The 16,506-nt window shown below is 44.5% G+C and overlaps 1 protein-coding gene across 5 annotated transcripts in view; it reads left to right on the forward strand.

Moving 5' to 3' along the window:
• The window catches only part of FAM193A (family with sequence similarity 193 member A), a 161,134-nt gene that overhangs the window by 107,436 nt on the left and 37,192 nt on the right, over positions 1 to 16,506 (forward strand). For all 5 annotated transcript variants that reach the window (XM_078446363.2, XM_078446360.2, XM_078446361.2 and 2 more), the window contains exons 7-12: positions 1,132 to 1,279; positions 8,165 to 8,242; positions 9,808 to 9,920; positions 10,054 to 10,296; positions 12,699 to 12,852; positions 12,969 to 13,148. In XM_078446363.2, coding sequence (XP_078302489.1) covers positions 1,132 to 1,279; positions 8,165 to 8,242; positions 9,808 to 9,920; positions 10,054 to 10,296; positions 12,699 to 12,852; positions 12,969 to 13,148 — 916 coding nt within the window. The remainder of the gene's footprint in view (positions 1 to 1,131; positions 1,280 to 8,164; positions 8,243 to 9,807; positions 9,921 to 10,053; positions 10,297 to 12,698; positions 12,853 to 12,968; positions 13,149 to 16,506) is intronic.

Consider the following 16,506-nt stretch of genomic DNA (forward strand, 5'->3'; position numbering starts at 1 on the left):
CCCTTCAGAGATGCCCAGAGTGTGGACCCTGCAGCCTGCGTGCTCACAGGGCACCGCACAGGCTTTCTGTCTGTGCTGCCGGAGAGCTGGTACTGGATCCAGAAGCTTCATCAGACCTGTTTCCTTCCCTGTGGCAAGACCAGGAGCCTCACTGTCTGCTTATTTGTTGTTATGGGTATTAGCAGCGATTGCCCAACTGGATTTTATTTTAAATATATAATATTAAATGTTCGGGAAATGTTTAATTAGGTTTGTGAATAAACTTACCAAAAGTGACTTCATTTCGTTCTCCTTATCACTTATTTCTTCACATGCATGGTATTTGTAATCGAGGTTACCGTGAGTATCTTTCCATGGTGTTATTATGCATTTGCAAAGTGAATATTTAGATAGTGACCCGTGTGTTCAGCCACTGATGCCATGTGCTGTGAGGACATTCTTCGTTTTCTCTCTGGATTCCAGTCCAGCTCTGCTTGAATGTAAGCCCTGTGCCTACACATTGTGCTCCGATTACCCCACCAAAGATGTCCCGGGACCCCTGACTGCTTTGCTCTCCATTGGCTCAAAATGGAACCTGTATCATGGTATAGGAGGAGAGCAGTTCTCACTTCTGTAGAAGGGGGAAGAAAAACGTGTGCCGGGCAGATACCGGTCTCCCTTAACATCCCCGTTTTCCAAGTGGTACAAGAGAGGCAGGATGACATTACATAGAAGATGGGCTTTGCGTGAAGCATGGGAATCTGTCTGTGATGAGCAAGGCTGTGGAAGCAGGAATGGGAGAGAAAGCAGCTGCTCTGGGACTGATGAACAGCCAGCCAGAGAGCTGTGTTCTCAGGCCCCGGGCCCACCCACTCACTGTGCAGAGCCCAGAGCAGCCTCAGAATCTTGGTCTTTTAGAAGAGTGTTGTTTGGTGGGGTTTTTTTTTTTTTTGTTTTTTTTTTTTTTTTGAGCTCTTCTTTGAGCTTCTCCTTGATTCCAGATTCTGTTCTGGGTGCCTCACAGCAGCCTGGTGCAGTGCTTAGCGGTGTCCCACTTGGCACATCGGGAGAGGAGGTGACGGAAGCAAAACTCCCGTCTCTGGCCTGGAGCCTTTGGACCCCTTTCCTTTGCTGAGATGCCTCTCTCCCTAGGCTGGGGACCACAACACACGACACGTGCAACGAGGACACGTACAGCACCCTGCTGCAACGGTACCAGCGCTCCGAGGAGGAGTTGCGCAGGGTGGCTGAGGAGTGGCTGGAGTGCCAGCAGAGGATCGACGCCTATGTCGATGAGCAGGTGAGTGTGTGCTGCCAGGAGATGTTGTGGGCCAGGCACGTGTGCCAGGGTGACCAGGGATGGGGAGGTGCAGGTGCGGTGACAGGGAATGGGGAGGTAGGTGAAGGTTGGGGGATTCTGGCCACTGACTTTCCAGAGGGAGCAGAGATACTGCGGTGCCACAGTGGTCTTCATTCAGTTGTGCCTGAGGGTGGCAGCAGCTGTTAATCAGGTCACTGTTGGCCTGGCTACACCCACCACCACCTGCATGCGCTGCCACCTGGCTCAGTGTCCCCTCAAGAGTCTGTGAGGCCCTTGGGAGCTCCTGAGCCTTGTAATTTCAGGAACCACTTCCTGAAAGCGCTGCCATTCAGAGCCCATTCTCGGTCTCTCACCATCTAGAAAAAGAGCGCATTCAGAACATAGTTGATTGTACTTGGCAGGTGCTGACAGGGACGGAGGAGGACCAAGAAGGCAGGGCCCTCCTCTTGGAGATGGGGCCTGAGGGCAGGTGCAACTGGTCAGCAGGAGCCTCTTAGGACAGAGTGTGGGACGTCCAGAGGGCACCCCAGCCTGCCTGCCCGCCTTTCTAAAACTGCAGGAGGGTGGATAGAGGAGGAGGAATTCAAAACCGCCCTTTCCAAGATAACAGGGTATAAGGAGTGATAAGCACTGACAGAGCTCTGTTTTACTTTTGAGACTCTGGGATTTGGATCTGCCCTACTGCAGACCCCGGGGATGCTTTCTCTCTTCATGTTATAGGTAGGATGAATATAAATGCAGTTCTGGTTTTAGAAATTCTTTCTTCATTTCTCCAGTTAAACTGTGACTAAACACATAAATGCCTCAGGACAACTCTTAGAAAAAAGGAAAGACTGAGACTTTGCAGAAATGGAGAAAACCTTTGGGAATAGGAATTTTCTTATGGATCTGTCCCTGAAATTAAATGTCTATTTAGGAATGTAATGTATAGTATTATCACTGCTATTCTGATGAAAATGGAGTATATGTAAAAACAACAATATGGTTATTTTCTCTAGGAAGGAGAGTACAGTTTTACTTTAAAAAGTAAACCTGAAATTAAATTTATTTCTTTAAAAGTCATGTTCTTGGGCACCTGGGTGACTCAGTTGGTTAAGTATTGCAGTTCACAAGTTCGAGTCCCGTGTCAGGTTCTATGTTGACAGCACAGAGCGTGCTTGGGATTCTCTCTTCCTCTCTCTCTGCCCCTCCCCTGCTCTCACTTGCGTGTGCGCGCGCTCTCTCTCTCTCTCTCTCTCTCTCAAAAATAAATAAACATTAAAAAATAAAAAAAAAATAAATAAAAGTACATGTTCTTACAGCTCTAAATGCTTACAGTAAAAAGTAGGAAAGATCTTAAATCAGCAACCTAACTTGGCAACTTAAGGATCTAGGGAAAAAAGACTAAACCCAAAGCTGGCAGAAGGAGAGAAACAATAAAGATTACAGCAGATAAAATACAGAGTAGAAGAAACAGTGAAACCAGACGTTTGTTCTTTAAGATCATCAAAGTTGTCAAATCTTTAGCTATATAGACTAAGAAAAAAAAAGAGAGAAGACTCAATTACTAAAATCAGAAACGAAGTGGGAACATTATTACTGATTCTACAGAAATAAGAAGAATGGTAAAAGTACTGTGAACAGTATCAGAACAGAACACCAACAAATCAGATCCCTTTAGATGAAACGGACCAATTGCTGGAAACACAGAACCTGCTGAGACTAAGTCACAGGGACACAGGAAGTCTGAATAGACCTACAGCTGGTATGGAGACTGAATCACTAATCAAAAATCTCCCAGCAGAGGAAAGCCCAGGACCTGTCGGCTTCGCAGGTGAATTCTGTCAAATATTTAAAGAAGAATTAACATCAGTCCTTCCAAAAAATTGAAGAGGAGAGAAGCTCGCCAACTCATCCTGTGAGGCTAGCATTACCCTGATACTAAAGCCCCACAGACACCGTAAAAACAACAAGACTACAGGCCAGCATCCCTTAAGAACATTGGAGCAAAATTCTCAACAAAACAGAAGCAAACAGAATTCATAAATATATTGAAAGAACTTTACACCATGACCAAGTGGGATTTATTCTTGGAATGGAAGGAGGGTCAATATGTGAACATTGATCAGTGTAATAGACTACATCAACAGAGTGGAGGGGGTAAAAAAAAAAAAAAAAAAACAAAAATGATAGTCTCAGTTGATGCACAAAAATCATTTGACAGTATTTAACCCTCTTTCATGATAAAACACTCAACAAACTAGGAGCAGAAGGGAACTACCTCCACATAAGAAAGCCATGTGTGAAAATCCATGGGAACCATCATACTCAGTGGTGAAAGACTGAAAGCATTTCCTCTAAGATGAGGAATAAGGCAAGGTTGCTTGGTTTCTCTGCTTCTATTCAACATGATACTAGAAGTTCCGGTCAGAGCAATTAGGCCAGAAAAATAAAAGGCATCCAAATTGGGATGGGAGAAGGTAAATTATCTCTGTGGATGATATGATCTTATGTGTAGAAAATCCTAAAGACTGTAAAAAAAAAAAAAATACTAGAACTAATAAATTCAGCAAAGCATCAAGAACAAAGTGCACAAAAAGTTATATTTCTGTACGTTAACAACAAATAATCTGCAAAGGAAATTATAAAAAATCCCATTTACAACACTATCAAAATGAGTAAAATACTTATAAATTAATTCACTCAAGGAGGTGGAAGGTTTATACAGTGAAAACCATTAAACTTTCTGAAAGAAATTAAAGACATAAAGGGAAGTACATGCCATGTTCATTGGAAGACTTAATAATGTTAAAATGTCTGTATTAGCTAAAGTGGTCTACACACTCCATGCTATCCCTGTCAAAATCGTAAAGTTGTTTTTGTAGAAATAGAAAAATACATCTTGTGGCACCTAGGTGGCTTAGTCAGTTGAGTGTCTGTCTTTCAGCTCAGGTCATGATCTTGCGGTTCATGAGTTTGAGCCCCACATTGGGCTCGCAGCTGTCAGTACAGAGCCTGGTTGGGATTCTCTGTCCCCCTCTCTCTCTGCATCCCTCCCTCACAAAAATAAACATTAAGAAAAAAGAAAAACCCATCTTAAAATTCATATGCAATCTCAGGAGACCCAGAGTATCCAGAACAATCTTGAAAAAGAACAACAAAACTGGAGGACTCACACTTTGTGATTTCAAAACTTACCCATACGCAGAAGAATGACATTGGAACCTTACCTCACACCATATGCAAAAATTAACTCGGTAGATCAAGGACCTAAATGGAAGACCAAAAATATGAATGAAAATAGGACTCCAAGTGGAATACAGCAGACACAAAAGAATAAATATGGTAGAACTCCACTTATATGAGGTCTCTACCATAGTCAGATTCTTAGGGACAGAAAGTGTTAATTCATGGGGACCAGAGCCAGGGAAGTGGGGGGAGGGGGGAAGGGGAGAATGGGGAGTTATTACTAATGGGGACAGAGTGTCATTTGAGGAGGTTGAGAAAGTTCTGGGAATGGATGGTAGGGATGTTTGTATGATGATGTGAATGTACTTAATACCACTGAACTGTACACTTAAAAGTGGTTAAGGTGGCAAATTTTATGTTATGTGTATTTTACCACAATAAGAAAAAGGAAAAAAAGGTATTTTCCCTTTTTTCCCCCACAGAGAAAAGACATCCTCTTTACTAAAGCAACCAAAAATTTATTTTCACTCACCTATCAAGAAACCATGATGCCATTAATACAAATTAGGGAAACTGAGTAATTTTAGCATCTGGAAGGTACCAGTCTTTCTAGAACCCTTGGAATGGACATCAGTCACTTCTAATCGAGTAGTAGTTTAGGAATTATGTAGTAATTTCAAGGTTTCAAAACATCTGTAAAATAATTGAGTATTCACAAGTAAGCATGGACATGGGAGACGGCTGACAGCTTTAAATCACTTGTTTTTGCTTGCTTTTTAAAACGTATCCTTTATTTGTGATTTGACACGTACATAAGCCTGCAGGTACCCAAATGTTCGGAAAAGTTAATCACAGAGGATGTGAGGAGAGGGTCAAAACAGTAGTTCTACTGAGTGTGTGCTGAGTTCTATACTAAAATACAGAAATTACTACCTTTCCTAATGTGTAGCTCCTTTAAAATCGTCTTTAAATGTGCCATAGTGATAACTACTTGTGAGAAAAAGATTTTTCCTAAAAACAGCAGACGTATGTCACGTAAAGGGAGGACTGGCACCGATATTGAATCTTCCCATTCAAGAAGATGGTATATATTCTCTTTTTAGGTTTTTTTTTTTTTTTTTTTTTTTTGTATTCTGTGTTATGATTTTACCGTTTGTTTCCTACCAAGTTTATACCTGGGGGCTTCGGGTGTTGGGGCCGCACTGTCACGCTGTTGGCACTCCACCCAACACCCTTACTCTCCAGGAGTTTCTGAGTTGGCTGCCTCGAATTTTCTAGGAGACCGTGACCCCTACAATAATGTTTTGTCTTACCCTCTCTGGCACTTGAACTGGCTTGTTTGGCTTCGGTTAAAGCCTTTGGCACAGCACGAATGCCTACTGCTGTCGGCTACTGCTGTTGGCGCTGTGCTCTGCTCTGGCTTCCCGTTAGGTCACGTGCTTGCCTCGCTTACTGATGATAGTTCTTGGCAAATTAAGGAAGGCTCCCTTTTCTAGCTTATTGAAGTTACGATTTTTGTAAAAAGCAGAAGTAGATACTGAATTTGATTGTATGGTTTTTTCTTTTATGTATTTTTCTATATGAAGTGAGAGATTAGGTTTCCTAATTTTGAGACATGTTTGCATCCCTGGAATTAACGTCTTACTAGATTATGGTGTATTCTCTGTTAACCCATAACTAGATTTAAGTAGCTGATACTAGGATTTTGGTGTCTGTATTCTGAGGTATCATTGACTCTTTGTCTTTGAGGCCTTCTCTGTTTTGCATAAAGGTTATGCTAGTCTCGTAGAATGAATTGAGAAACTTTCCATGATGTTTTTAGCAGCATCCAGTTAAAAATTTTTTTTTTCCATAAAGGATTTGAGGGAATACACCCTAAAACCTGGGGCATGATTTGTTTTGCAGGGTGGAGGAGCGAGGATTCTAGACCTCATGCTGCCTTTTCAGTTTACATTTTACTTTGTTGTCTGTTCTGGGGGTTTTGCTTCATGAGTCAGCTCCACAAATTGATGTTCGCCTAGGAAGTTGTCTGCATCGTTTAGACAAGGGATTACAAGCTTGTGCTCAGAGGGGAGGCTGTGGGAGAGCTGCTGCCCACGCCCTGGCCGCCTCCCTGGCACACTTGGCATGGAGAGCACCATCTGCACCAAAGGAAACACCACACCCTCGGCCAGGACGGCGGCAAAGGGCAGGTGCCTCAGAGCTGCGAAGACGTCCAGAGAAGTCTGGCCCTTAGGTGGAATCTCAAGAGCTTTCTAATGTTGACTCAGCTTTTTAAAAAGCACTGTGCAGGCCCAGCGGAACAGCCTGTGAGCCACCTGCTCACAGCTTTTCTTTGGATGTGAATGTCTACCTTGTACAGTTACTTCCTCCTGCCCCCCCTGCCTGTGTCTGCCCTTTCTCAGGCCCACTTTTCCTGTGGGGCCTTTTCTTCCCTTGGTCGGCCTGGGAGGGAATTTGGAGAACAGTGTTCCCCTGTTTATTGATCACATTTGCTTCTTCATTTTCCTGATAATTTCTGCTTTTACCTTTAATTTCTTCCTGCCTTATGGGTTTGTTTCTCATTTTTATTTTGTTCCTTTGGCTTGTTAGGTTGAACACATACTTTTCAGTCTTTTGTTCTGTTTCGTTCTCTCAGAAATGCATCTAAACCGGTACATTTTCTTCTACATGTTGGGCACATCTTACATAATCAGATTTGTGGGGCTTTCATTGTCAGTTATTTCTGTGGACTGTACTTTCAACTTTGATTTCTTCTCTTATGGTTTAAATGATTAAAAATGTTTTTTTCCAAAAGCATGAATTTATTTTTTGAAATTACTTTTGTTTTGTTTTGGAGGGTTTATTGGTAGTATTTTCTTGTCTATGGGATTAAATATGTCCCCCCCCCTCCTTTTCTTTGTTCGGATAATTTGGAAGATACAAATCCCACATCTATGTTTTTAGAGGTTATTCTGAAGTTTTTAATAATTAGAAGAGTACATTTAGATAAACATCAAGACTTCATTGTTTCATAGCCTCCCCCCGCCCACTAAAACTGTACCTTTGAGCCCATTCTTTATTCCCTGTCCCCCTCAATTGGGCTTCTTTTCTAATTGTGGTAAAATACACATAACATAAAATCTACAGTTTTAACCACTGTGAAGTGTCCAGTTCAGTGGCAGTAAGTACATTCCCATGGTTGTGAGCGTCCCCAGCCTCTGCCTGTAGAACGTCTCCACCTTCCCTGAAGGACACCCTGTCCCACTGCACAACAGCCCTCCCTTCCCCCCACCCCTCCCAGCCCCTGGTGCCCCCGTCTACCTTCTGTTCTGTGGACTTGACTCCTCCAGGGGCCTCGTGTGAGTGCAGTTGTACCAAATTCGCCCCTTTGTGACACCGGTGTCCTGTCCGCAGGCTCGTCACGGGCAGGCTGGGTCATCTCCATTTCTGGATCTCTGGTTCAGGCAGGGCACATAACAAGAGGCTTTCGGTAAAGGATGAATGTTCACTACTGCAGTGACAGATTCAGCTCTGACATCTTAATTTCTTTTTTTAATGTGAGTTCCTCCGTGTTTCCCACGTAAGAAGAGCACGTGAAAGAGGTGGAGCCTCTGTAGGTGCTTTGTCACATGCACCAGATCTGAGATCTCCCCTCGCAGACGCCTGGGTGACTCTTGCTGGTACTGAGGTTTTTTGTTTGCATCTCCTTACTAGATGACCATGAAAACCAAACAGCGCATGCTGACAGAGGACTGGGAGCTTTTCAAACAAAGGCGATTCATTGAGGAGCAGGTAAGGCTGTGGGGAGGCTGCACGCCAGCGCAGGAATGCAGCTCGGGAAACCCCACCATTTCAAGGCCACACTGCCCTGCCTGCTCCTGAGATAGTGTTGTTAATCCTAGATAAACTAATTTTCCTTATCTGTTTCTGCATCCTCTGTATTCCTCAAGGAAAAACTCGTTTATCAAGTGACCCCCCTCTAGCCCTGTGCTCTCTAGGCAGGTGGTGGGGTCACAGAGTGGGACTGGGCCCACCCCCCTCAGGCCATTTCCCGGCCTCCCACATGCCTGGGCCATACGTTCAGTGTGGCTGCTGATAGTGCTGCTCGCTCCCTGCCTCCCTGCTTCCCCGCTTCCCCACAGGCTCTTCCCTGCCCCTCTGCACCCACTGAGGCTTGCGGGGGGGGGGGGGGGGGGTGACTTGTCATGATGGCCTCAGGGCACTCGACTTTGGAAGCTTGCGCCCCTTGATTTTCGTCCACATGCTGGCGTCTGCTGCTTTTCTCCAGCCAGCTTTTCTCCCTTGGTCCTCTCCAGACATTGGTGCCCCCTGTCCTCACCCCTGTGGTCTCCTCTGGGCCCCACGGGTAGAGGGCACCATGCTCAGCGTGCTCTCCTGCCCCCGGCCCCCCCCACCCTTCCTGTATGGATTCTGTCCTATCAAATGGCCCTTCCAGCCTCACCCCTTCCGTTGCCAGAGCTGGTCCACAGGCTTCTCTGAAATCCAGATGCTTGCCTAGTTGATTGGAAGTTTGGGTGCCACTTTCCATGTAGCTCCTGGCTCCACCCCCTTCAGTTGCTGGTCCTTGTCCCTGCAGTGGGCGTCCCCCCCAACTGGCCTTGCTCCCACCTGCCAGCTGCCATCACGTGTCACAGGTGCCACTCGTGCTACAGCTCCGTGTGTGCAGGCCTGTGTGCCTCCAGGCTACACTGTTGGGCACGGTGCTCTCCTCCCAGTCTGCCAAGACCCCTTTCCTGCTCAGCCCAGGGTCAGTAGGCCTTCTAGAGGTGTTTCATTGGATGCTTAGCTCAGTGCTCTGCCTCTGACCCAGAGGCTTTTTTTTCTTTTTTTTTTTTGGCCTCTGATGAAGTTACCAGCGAACCGCCTCCCCTGTGAATCACCCCCCGCCCCACACACACCGGCCCTGCTGAGCTGCTTTTCTGTTTTCCATTTCCGTGGCCTCCTGCACAGATCTGGGCTGGAGCACCTCCCACCTCATGGTTTCCTCTTTCAGGGTCTGAGCTCCTTGGGGGCCACAGTTTAGTTCTGAGCTCCTGGTCCCTAGTGAGTCCCGAGCACACAGCCATTTGGGGTCAAGGCTGGTGTCTGCTGGTGAGGCACCAGCGGGGGGTGTTCCTGCTCCCTGACCTTTGTGCAGCTCTAGCCAAGGGCTGCTGCACATTTCAGGTCTGCCCCTTTCCCCCCACCCCTTCGTGGCCCTTTCCTATTCTGGGAAGCTGTGGCCGCTGGCTTCTAGATGGGCGTGGTACATATTACCATGATTACTGAAAACTCAGACCACCTGATTGGGGAATATGTCTTGCAGAGTTAACCTCTCATTTGATGATTCCCTCCAGCTAACCAACAAGAAAGCAGTTGCTGGTGAGAACAACTTCACGGACGCCATGAGGCACATGTTGTCCTCCCGGCTGAGCATGCCCGACTGCCCCAACTGCAACTACAGGAGAAGGTGAGCCTGTGCTGTCGTGTGGGCACAGAGGGCCTGTGGGACCCACGGCCTCAGCAGAGGCGCCGACCCTGACAGAGTGTGGTCTGACCTTCTCTCCTGGCTCTCTGGGTAACTGTCCTTCATTCCCACTCAGATGTGCTTGTGATGACTGCAGCCTCTCACACATCCTCACTTGTGGTGTCATGGACCCCCCCGTCACTGGCGACATCCACAGTCACCAGCTGCCCCTCCAAGTGGATTCTGCTCCCGACTATCTCTCTGAGATGCGCCCACCTAGCGTGTCCTCAGCAAGCTCAGGGTCAGGTTCCAGCTCTCCCATTACAATTCAGCAACATCCCAGACTCATCCTCACAGACAATGGCTCTGCACCAACTTTGTAAGTTGTGACTTTGTAATAAGATTTCAGAAATTTACGTATCCCAGTAATGAGAAGTATGGACAGTGTTGTCTGCAGAAGTATGGATATCATTATAGTGCTTTTCCAGAAAAAGGATCCTTCATTTTTTAAGCAACTTTTAAAATATGAAATCAGTAAACCCAAACTTTGACACTATTTCATTACCTGAAAAAAAAATACGGTAAATTAATAAATGCCAGTAAAGAAAAACCATGTTGGTATGCAGGGAAGTGTCTCTTCAGTTCTGGCTTCACGTTTCCTCATTTTATTTGAGGGTGATCAGCCCGAAGCTCATTCCGCCTCATTGTCCGTTCAGCATTCATGCTTATTCCATGTCTTGCTAAAAACCCAGATGATCACTTTAGCAAGCGATTGAAAGGTTCTGTTTTCCGTGTTCCCACATTATCTAGAAGTACATTTTGTATGAGCGAGGTGGCTGTGCCACTATCGCCAATTCACACCGTAGGTGAGTGGTCCCACGTTTGTTCGGAGTTGTGACCCTGTCATTTGTTGAGGCTTTCCACCCTGACTTCTGGACGGGTTGCACATGGATGCGTGTTTTTATTTTATTTAGGTACATTTAGGTTTGTATTTGGCTTATTGTAGAGCATAGGGGTGTCAGGAGCCCTGTGCAGGTGACGGCCATCAGCCCCGGTACCCAGTAGTAGAGATTGTTGCCCCAACTGCGGGCTGTTCAGCGCTTCTCAGATTTCTCACTGCCTCCATCTGGATTTCTCACGATGACTCCGAGGCTTTCCTTTGGAGTCTTCCAGTCCTCAATATGCATCTGGTCTCAAACACAAAATAATGCTAAAGGGATTGGTCTGAATGCCATGACTCTGTTGAGCTCGAACTGCTTTCTAGTCCTGGACACCCTGTGCTCTCTGGGAGTCTGTGAAGGAGGGTCGAGAGTGTCCCAGCCAGCTGTTTACCAGCCTCTAAAAAACGTATTGGCAGGAAACACATACAGCCTGATAAAAATGTGTGTCAGAAGAGCCCATCCCTGCTCACATGTCACAGCTGCCAGCGTCAGGTGTGAGCTCCTGTGCCTTGTCACGTGGTGGAGGAAGTGGGCTGTGGGCACCTTTCTCCTCAGGCTGGGATTGTCCATGGCCGCTCCGGGCCTCTGGTCCTTCAGCAGCCTGGGGCTAATGTCTGCCAAATACGATTTACCGTGACCTGAAGCCCTCCAGCGTTGCCTTTGGTACGTGTTGTCTCTTTCTTGGTGTCATCGCGAAGGCGCTTAAATAGAGTCGTGCAGTTTTAGTCTCTGTTCAGCAGTGCCCTCCAGTTTTGGTGGGCTCTAGGGCCAGTGCAGCCCGCCTTCATTACGTCGAGCAGACGATTTAATGACTTCATCTCTGAACCTCGGTTTCCTCATCCGTGGGTCATGGTGGTTATAACGTCTCAGGAGCGGCTGAGTGTCGACCAAGGCAAAATGTCCCGTCACCTCAGGCACCACAGGCCCTCAGGAAGCCTGCACAGCCCGCACCCGGTGGGTGCTGTGTGCTTCCCTTGGTGAGTGTGCTGTAGTGTGTTGACTCTCTTTCTAAAAATGGGAAAGACATTTGAGTTGAGCAATTCTGGACGCTCTTCTGAAGCTAAAAGGTCGCTAGTTCTTAGGACTTTTCCTTCTGGAGGTTGTTGTATGCTGAGGCAGAAGATGGACTCAGAGGCATGCTCACATAGACTATGGGGTGACCACGTGTGGTCACATCACACCTTGAACAATTTGCACTGCAGTGGGAGCTCCGTGCCCACTCTTTCCACACACCAGAAAAGCGTATGTTTGAAGTGGCCTTCGTTGGCTACAGTCTTGAAATTTGCTTATAATTTTTAGTAAGTATTTCATTTGCCCATTGTTTAGATGTCTTGCTAAAGCTGATACTTACGTAAGATCATGACTGACTTGTCCAGAGCTAGCCTTATGGTGAAAAACTTTCAGTATTTTGTCAGCTAAGTGCCTTAAAGTTTTGTTCACCTGGCTATGTCTGAAATTTTGGCAGTCCTTTGTAGTCCTTTAATTTTAGTAAAAAATTGTGTCTGCTTGGAAATGGCAGAGAACAGCTGTAGACCAAGGCACTTCAAGTTGAGTGGGAATGCAGTGATTAATCTGATTACATTTTTATGCTTTTTCCAACATTTTTCTACTTTTGGAGTTTTGTTTTCCATTCTTCTAAATAGTACCAATGGTAATTGTTCAGGCATTTTTCTCCTTGTGTTCAGGTTACTGAGAGATAGTAGGAAGTGTGTGGCGCTCAGTGTAACACTCTTGTGAACAAGAATAGTGTCCGTGAAGGAGACGTCTGTGCTTTGTGGGTGGTTCACTCACTGTCCCTCCGGGTAAATGGCCTCGTGGTGACCATCTCTGCCTGTCTCAGTTGTAGTGATGACGAAGACGTTGCACCATTGTCAGCTAAGTTTGCTGATATTTATCCATTGAGTAACTACGACGATACTGAGGTGGTGGCCAACATGAATGGAATCCACAGCGAATTGAATGGTGGCGGGGAAAACATGGCTCTGAAAGATGAGGTATGGGTACACCTTCTTCCTGGTGACAATAAGTGGCATAAAATGGTGATCTGGCATCTTATTTTTTTATATTCTTGCGTTTTGAAAAGTATAAATGATAAAGGTTGTTTCTAAAGTCCCCTCAGGTAAGCAGTACCAGTAGTAGCTCTTCAGAGGCTGACGACGAAGAGGCAGATGGCGAAAGCAGTGGGGAGCCGCCAGGAGCCCCAAAGCAAGACGTAGCTCTAGGCAGTGGGAGCCCCAGGAAAGAGGAAAGTAAAGTGGACAGTCCACCCCCATCTTACCCAACTCAGCAGGTACGATTTTATCTTTCTGAACTTTGTGTTTTGCCAAGGGTATCTTTCTCTGTGTGTATTTCCTAAACATGAGAATTATTGAATGTAAAATTGTGTTGTTTTGAATAACTTCTGAAGATGAGCACTGGAGAGGATCAGAGCATGCTTTTAAAAATAAACAAACATGACTCCTGAGCCCCATTTTGATCTTGTTCCTCTTGCTTGAGTCTAATCGACGGTCTTGATTTTGTAGCTCTCCAGAGTAGCTCCAGATATTTGGGTATCATAGAGGGTTTTTTCTGTAAAGAAGCAAGGGGAGAGTTTGTGTTTTTGCTTTTTAAATGTTTATTGTTGAGAGAGAGAGAGAGTGCACGCGTGCACACGCGTGCACGTGAGTGGGGGAGGGGCAGGGAGGCAGCAGATCCCAAGCAGGCTCAGTGTTAACAGCAGAGAGCCTGACATGGGGCTCGAACTCACGAACCCATGGCCCGTGAGATCATGACCTGTGCCAAAGTTGGATGCTTAACTGACTGAACCACCCAGTGAGACTTTTTTTAATAAGTAAAATAGTGGAATGTTAAAATTTCAGAAATGGTTGATTTTGTAAGGGAGGTTTTCTTTCTGGTGGATATCTGGTTTCTTAACTGAAGGTAATACCTCATGAGACAACTGTCTTTTCTTAGAGACTCAGTTTTATAAATAGGTTATCACGTAGTTTTTAAGTGAAAGGAAGACCAGGTAAAAGTCAAGATGCTTAGTTAATTAACTTACTTAATAGGCAGTGTAGATCCACGGTTCAGGCAAGGACGGTGACATGGTGAAAAGGTGTTACATTGAGAAGTCCTGCCCCCTTGTCCTTCACCATCTGCCCTGGCCAGCACCTACCCACCCCCAGTTTTAGTCCCAGTAGATAACCAGTCTTACTCGTTGTCGTGTGTCTTCCCAGTGTTTGTTTATGCAAATACTAATGTTTCTTCTTCCCCTTTCAAATGAAAAGGCTTATGTGCACAGGCAGTTCCCTGACCAACTCGCCCTGTACAGAGTGCACTTTGTTCTCTTCTGCTGCCCTCTGTGTTCCAGCAGGTGGATGTACCATGGTTTTGTTTTTCTTTTTAGTCCCCTGCTGCTGGGCACCTGTGTTTGTTTCCCTCTTTTTCCCCTATATACTGTTCAGGGAGCGTCCTTACGCATCTTTCATACATAAGTAGGTCTATCCCCAGGATTGGTCACCAGCAGTGGCTTTTCTGGGTCAGAGTGTGATGGCTGCCCTGCCCCCCCGAAGAGGCTGCTATCATACAGTTTTGGGGTGCTGCCAGTTGGATAAGAATTGGTAATCCCTTCAAGTTTCAGTCTCCATTTTATTGTTTATGGGTAAAGCTGAGCATTCTTTTATATATATCGATGGGCCATTTGTTTCCTTTTCCAGCTTATTGAGTTATAGGAATTAGAAGAGTTCTTTATGTGTTGTCCCTCCTTTATAATTACGTGATCTGAAAACATTTTCTCTTGGTCTGTGGCATGTCTGTTAGTTTTTAATGGTATTTTTTGAAAATCAAAAGTTTTTAATTTTGCTGAATTCTAATTCATCAACTCTTTCTTTTATGAATCATACTTTTGATGTCCCATCCAAGAAAACTTTGCCTAATACAAAACTCTGTTTTCTTCTAGACGATTTGTAATTTTAGCTCTTACTCAGGTCTTGTTCATTTGACCCAGTTTTTACTTATGGTGTGAGAGTAGGGTTTAAATTCATCTTTTTGCACATGTGGATATCCAGATTGTCCCAGCACCATTTGTTGAAAAGACCATCTCTTTTCCTGTTGAATTGCAGTGGCCATTTGCTGAAAATCATTTGACTATAAATACAAGTGTTGATTGTCTGCACTCTGTATTCTGTGTTTATTTGACCTCTGGGTCCTTTCCCATAGTGTATTTGACCTATGCTTTATAGTAAGTTTGGAAATAAGGTAGGATCTGCTCTCCAGCTTGGTGAGGCCTTATTGAAAACTGTTTAGGCTGTTCAGAATCCTTTATGTTTCCATGTAAGTTTTAGAATCAGCTTGTTCTACAAAAAAGTTTGCCTGGATTTTGATAGAGATTGAGTTGAATTCTTGAATATTTGGTAGAATTCACCTGGGCAGAATCCTCTGGGCCTAGTCTTTTATCTGTGGGATAATACAGATCAATTTGGGGAAAATATAGTCCTAACAAAATTGGAATCTGTCAGTCTGTGAATGCACTATACCTTTCCATTTGTTTAAATCATTGTTGATTTCTTTCAGCAGTTAAAATTTCTAGTAAGTAGGTCTTGAACTTCCTAAATTTATTCTTAAGTATTAGATGGTTTTGATTCTGCAGTAAATGGTATTTTCTAATTTCAGTTTTCAATTGATTGTTGGCAATATGTAGAAATACAGTTGATTTTTATATATTGATCTTATATTCTGTAGCTTAAACTCATTTATTCTTTTGTTGTTTTTCCTTTTTTTTTTTTTTTTTTTTTTGGGTAGATCCCTTTGGATTTTCTACATGCAAGATTATGTTGTTTGTGAATAAAGACAGTTTTACTTTTTCCTCAATCTGGATGCTTTTAATGTCTTACTCTCGCCTTCCTGAGCTAGCTAGCGCCTCCAGTCCAGCTCTGCGGGGAAGCGTTGCAAGCGTATGTCTTTGCCTTGGTCCCAGGCCTGGAGGGAAGTACTCAGTCTGTTACTAGTGTGATGCTACCTGCACAGTGTCTAGGGATGACCTTACCAAGTGGAGGACATGAATCCTGTCAACTCCTAGTTTCCTGAGAGTTTTATCATGGACATGTATCTGGTTTTCCAGATGCCTTTTCTGCATCTATTGAGATGTTCCTGTGGTTTTCATCCTTCATTCTGTTACTGTGGTGTATTGCATCAAGTGATTTTTGGATATTAAACCAACCTTGTATTCCTAGGATAAATCCCACTTGGTGTGGTATATAATTTTTTTGTTTGTTGCTGGATTGGTTTCCTAATCTTTTACATCCATGTTAATGAAAGATACTATTTTATGGTCATCTCTCCTTGTGACATCTTTGTCTGACTTTGATAATATTAGCCTTAAGGAATTAGTTGGGAAGTGTTTATTCTGCCTACAGTTTCTGAAGCAATTTGTCTAAAATTCAGATTTCTTAAATATGTGATAGAATTTACCAGTGAAATCCCCTGGACCTGGACTTTTTTTTTTCTGGGAAGACTTACAATTACTCATTCGGGTTTTGTTTATTAATAGGTTTACTCAGATTTTCTATTTCCTCTTGAGTTAATTTAAAAAATTTGTGTCTTTTTAGGAATTCATCCATTTCACCTAATTTGATGGCATAAGGTTGTTTCTGGTATTCACTTATAAATTC

Source organism: Panthera onca, chromosome B1, assembly GCF_046562875.1.
Source record: "Panthera onca isolate mPanOnc1 chromosome B1, mPanOnc1 haplotype 2, whole genome shotgun sequence".
NCBI classification, from domain to species: Eukaryota; Metazoa; Chordata; class Mammalia; order Carnivora; family Felidae; genus Panthera; species Panthera onca.